The sequence below is a fragment of the Rhamphochromis longiceps genome, linkage group LG2, assembly GCF_057381845.1.
Source record: "Rhamphochromis longiceps isolate RC_006_pf linkage group LG2, R_longiceps_female_GT1.1, whole genome shotgun sequence".
Taxonomy (NCBI): Eukaryota; Metazoa; Chordata; class Actinopteri; order Cichliformes; family Cichlidae; genus Rhamphochromis; species Rhamphochromis longiceps.
In genome coordinates, this window is record NC_140558.1 from 36,317,477 (window position 1) to 36,322,272 (window position 4,796).

The 4,796-nt window shown below is 43.5% G+C and overlaps 1 protein-coding gene across 1 annotated transcript; it reads right to left on the bottom strand.

The window, feature by feature from the left end:
* Window positions 1-1,530: 1,530 nt before the first annotated feature.
* Window positions 1,531-4,489, bottom strand: LOC146677787 (uncharacterized). Its single transcript, XM_085380127.1, has 2 exons — window positions 3,920-4,489; window positions 1,531-3,617 (listed from the first exon to the last, which is right to left on the bottom strand). The coding sequence occupies exon 2, from the start codon at window positions 2,791-2,793 to the stop codon at window positions 1,531-1,533; it is 1,263 nt and encodes a 420-aa protein (XP_085236253.1). The 5' UTR covers window positions 2,794-3,617; window positions 3,920-4,489.
* Window positions 4,490-4,796: the final 307 nt, after the last annotated feature.

Sequence of the window (4,796 nt, forward strand, 5' to 3'; positions counted from 1 at the left end):
TTTGTCAGTGTGTCCAAAGTCCAATTCGTTCTGAGAGAAGACATTTGGCATGTCGTTTAACATGTTTGTAACTCGCTCCTTCCATTCAGTGGGTAAGGGCGAATCTCCAAAATCAAAGCTCAGTTCTGAGGAAGACTTAGCTTGAAATTTAGAGCAGTCTGGTTCTCTGACAGTTTGCTCTTTGTGTAGCACTTGCAAGATAGCATTAACATCTGCCAAAGGTGTTTTGGGGGGTATGACAATGTCATGGTTGGTTTCATTTCTCACTACGACAGGGAGAAGACACTGACGTTTGCGTGGTAAAGTGACTGCAATTGCTGAAACTAGCAAGCCATTTGGTAGTGAAGAGGCTGAAGGATGTTCAAGGACAACATCTCTTTGCATGTTCACGGGATTTACATTGACAGAGGCCTCCAGGACAACAGTCTGTCCTGCAGGAACGACTGCAGGCATCTTACCTGTCAGTTTTGCACAACCAAGGCTACCAGAGTTAAAGTTTCTTTGTCGCATCTCAAGTATTTGGAGAACTGCTTGATACCCATTAAACAAAGGCTGAAAGGGTGAAAGCTTCTGGTAATTAGCATAGAGGGCATCAAGGGTGTTTGTGCCTATGAGTACCTGCTCATGGGCTGTAGAGCGGAGATGGGGGATAACCAAGGCCAGAGTGTGAACATCAATATCAGAGCCTACAAACTCTTTAGGAAAGGTGATGGTAAGCTCAACATATCCTAAGTAAGGGACAGACTGGCCATTGGCACCCTCCACTTCAAGCAACTCATTTAAGGGATGAATGGTCAGATCTGCAAGATGTTCTTCATAAAAAGACTGGGGTACAGTTGTGACTTGTGAACCCGTGTCCAAAAGACAGTTTGTGTCTCTTCCTGCAATAGTTACTTGAGCTGTGGTCTTAGTTCCTACAAGGCCATGTGGAAATTTTGATCCTTCCACTTTAACGTTTTTAATGGCAGGTTTCAGGATTTTGGGACTGACATTGCGAGACTCCACTCCCATATGTCCCTCTATGGGAGTAGGCTTCAGTTTAAATGTGCCTCACTTCGAGAAGCATTAGAGGCTTCCCAAGCAGCCTGTTTTTCTTTCAGCTGTCTTTTCTTAGCTGCTACAAGGGAAGGGTTTGGCGCTTTATCACAAACTGAGACGACATGGCCATCCTCCCCACACTGGAAACAGTACCATGGACGTGGTCTACTGTTAGCTTTAAATGTGGAGGGATGCTGACTGGCCACTTTTGGTTTCACACCGTGGGTGTCAGGTGTGACGGACCTCGCTTTTTGCTGCTTAGGTTGTTTCGTCTTATGATTCTCAGATACAAGACTGTTAAGCTGAATGCTGAGGTCAGCAACTTGTTGCTTTAGCGTCTCAAGATCAGATTTGTCCACCAGATTATTGGTGGTGTGAGCGAGTTGCACGTGTGACGTGGCGTGCTGCTTTCTAGAGTTTTGGGCAGACTTAGCATGACTAAAATGCTGCCTCATGCGGCTCAGTTTTGCAGCCTGTTTATCTTCTTCTGTCCTAAGAAGAAGCAGCAGCTCTGCAAAGGAAGGTGGGTTTTCTTTTTTTTTGTTCTAGCTGAAGATCGATTATTAGTGCATTCTCCCAACAACCTCGAATGAACTGCTTTAAGAGCTGTTGGTTAAAATCATGAGCGGACACACCACCACGTCTCATGGCTCTACTTAATGCAGTGTGCAGCCTCTGCAGGAAAACAGAAGCTCTCTCTCCATCATTTTGAAATGTGCTCATGAACCTAGCATGCAGCTCATCACCATCTTCGACTGTTCCGTAGGCAGAGTCAAGCAACTCAAGATAGGCAGAGGGTCTAGACTGTGGACTCAGATGTTTAATCATCTCGGAAGCAGGAGGAAGCAGACTGTCAAGTATACGATGTGTGCAGTGCAGATCAGACACAGAAGGATCTCTAATAAGGATTTCAACACTAGCTCGCCACGTATCATAATCTGCCTCATGGCTAGGACGTGGGCTCTTGCCCGAATAAGCCCTGAGTCTACCAGATGATGCGAACTGGGGTGAGCTCTCATTGCTGCGCACTACATGCTCAACAACTACTCGCTGAACAGCAGTTGGATTAACATCAATTATGGGGCTAGAAGCGGCCCCAGAAGAAGCTGGAAGAGTCTGTGAGGGGCTGAAATCAGTCAGGTTTTCACTGAAATTGGGAGAGGTAAGAGATTTACTTGCGTTATTTGGTGATGTCAAAACTGTGGAGTCTAGAGGTACACCTGATTGAGGGTCCTCAGAAAATGAAACGTCTCCCTTGCTGGTTAAGTCTTTCTGTGGAAGTGGGCTCTGTACAGTTGAGGATTCTGGACCAGTTTGAGATGACTGGGAAATAGCACTTCCTGCCGATGAAACCAGATTTTTAAGTTCTTCCTTTAACATCTCCTCTAATGAATTTCCACTCAGTTTGGCAATTTCACGGAGCTGTTCCATGTACATTTTAGTGGCTTTGTTTCTGGCATCAAGGGAGTAAACACTTCCTAAGGCCTTTAACTCATACACGATGCCTGCTTGGGTTGTACTTGGAAGCCGCAGAGGTAACAGTGGCTCCAATGTGTGCATGGCAGTCTCATGTGTAAACTCGATGATCATGTGCTTATGGTAATCTGACTCAGGATCGTCTAGACGAAAGTAACGGTTGATGGAACCATATTTTTGGAGGAAAGTGGACACTTCCTCATCAGTCTCTGATCCTGTGATCCCACTAACAACTACAGAATTGGGAATTCTGACGGATTCACTTAGCACAACATCCATTTTCTCTCTAGAAGTTATAGCTCAGATTAAGCACTTTTAAACACCACACACAAATTGTCTAGCACTTAAACACACACAACCATGCTCCTGGCTGGCTCGCCAAAGCTCTCACTGTAACACAGTAAGGGGAATTGTTGAAAAGAATATATCAATGGGCCAATAGGCTCGACTATAGGAGCACAGGGGTGTGTTCAAATGAGACACAGAGACAAGAATGTAACTCAAAAGAACCAGCCAACTTTAGTGACATAAACCATAAGGTTGACAAGCACAGGTTAAAGACACTTTACAATGGTAGAAAGGAAACTTACAAAAATTAAAAGAAAAGTAAAACACAAACTACTAAAGCAATGACTTGGCCAAGTGTTATTTTTGGTTTTCAATGTTCGGGTTTCAATGCTCGGGTTTCAATGCTCGGGTGCACCCTAGTAACCTGACTCCTTAACTCTTATAGAAACAGATTACACAAATCCAATGCACATTCAAATGAAAATTTCACACTCTTTTCACATGTGGAGAATGCTCTACACAACAGCTCATTATTTAAAGTCCCAAATAAAAAATGTCCAAGGGGTAAAGTCCAAAAAATTCCCAGGGTGTGAAAGAAAATAGGGATGAAAGAATGTCAGTCAGTGGTCTTATGTATAACCAGCTGTGCGTGAAAGTGTGAGTGATACAGTCCTACCACACCGCAAGGTGCAGCAGATCATCAAGTGGAAAAGAAGCGAATCTCAGTCTCTCTAAGTCCAGGTGGGAAGGCTCGCCATCTATTTCACCGGAGGAATCCACCTCAGGAACAAATCAGCATACAAAAAAAACCTGACCTGTCAACAGACAGGGTCAGAAGAGCAATTCAAATATTAATTATGCTGTTCTAGCTATAATTCACAACTTAGGATTTTGTTTAAATCACATTCAACATAAATTTGCAATAAAAATACTCAATTTTGCAAAAATAAAACATCTCTCTTACATAAACTATGCATTAAACCAAGTAAAGTCAGTGCATATGCATATATGTCGCATATGCGACAATTATTAATCAAACAATTGAGATTAATTCAGTTTCTCAACGATAAAATGTGAAACAGACATGAACTAACTGAGACATACAACATGTGCTCACCGATCTCAGCGCATCACGGCCGAAGACAATGGCATAGTGTCTCTCGGTCGGAAAATGCAGGGCTCTAAATAACGTAACAGGACATGTTTTCTCTTTAATAACCGTAATACGACATGAAGGAAAAATAAACATAAGTTGCGCTTCAAGTGTTACCTTACTTCTGGAAGCAGATTGAGATGAACTTCCAGGCAGTTGATAGCAACCAGAGCTAACAAAGGCTAACAGTTTAGCTCCACGCGGTACTTTTTAAAGTCACCAGAAAAATGCAGCATTTGCCTGCTTACTCACTGTGGCTACTTTTAACATGAAAGGTAGCTGATAACCAGTGAACTTATGTGCAACACAGTTGGTTGCAACTTATATCTAATACTTTTTTCCAGCTCAAAAGCTTCAGTCTCTCTTTTCTCCTGCCAGCACGCGACTACCTCCACACATAGCAGCAAACACAGAGCACGTAGGTGGGACATACAGCGGCAGACTGCTCTCCCATTGGTCAAAACATACTGGGACCTGTGCATTTCGATTGGTTGGGCAGGCTGTCCATCTCTCCTCATATCAGTCCTTAAAGTGGTACCCCCATTTTATGTGGGTTACAGGTGCAGTACAGAAGTACTTCAGTGAGCTTTCTTTGAAATTATGCTGCAGCTTGCGAGCATTGACGGAGAGTTTCTCGCATATGCACGGTCAGACAGTTAAGTGACCTCATGGGCAACAAGCTTTATTAAAACTGCTCCTAATTTCCCTTAAATGAACTTCAGATCAGACAGTCTGATGTGAGCCGATGGCTCAACGCTCCAGTGTACAAAGGGTCAGACACTGTAAGCTGCACTACGCCATCACACTTTAAATCTATGGTAATGTTCTGCGGCTGAAGTTA

What these genes read in the sequence shown, in the direction of transcription:
- LOC146677787 (XM_085380127.1), bottom strand. Translation starts at nt 2,793, where the DNA reads ATGGATGTTGTGCTAAGTGAATCCGTCAGAATTCCCAATTCTGTAGTT.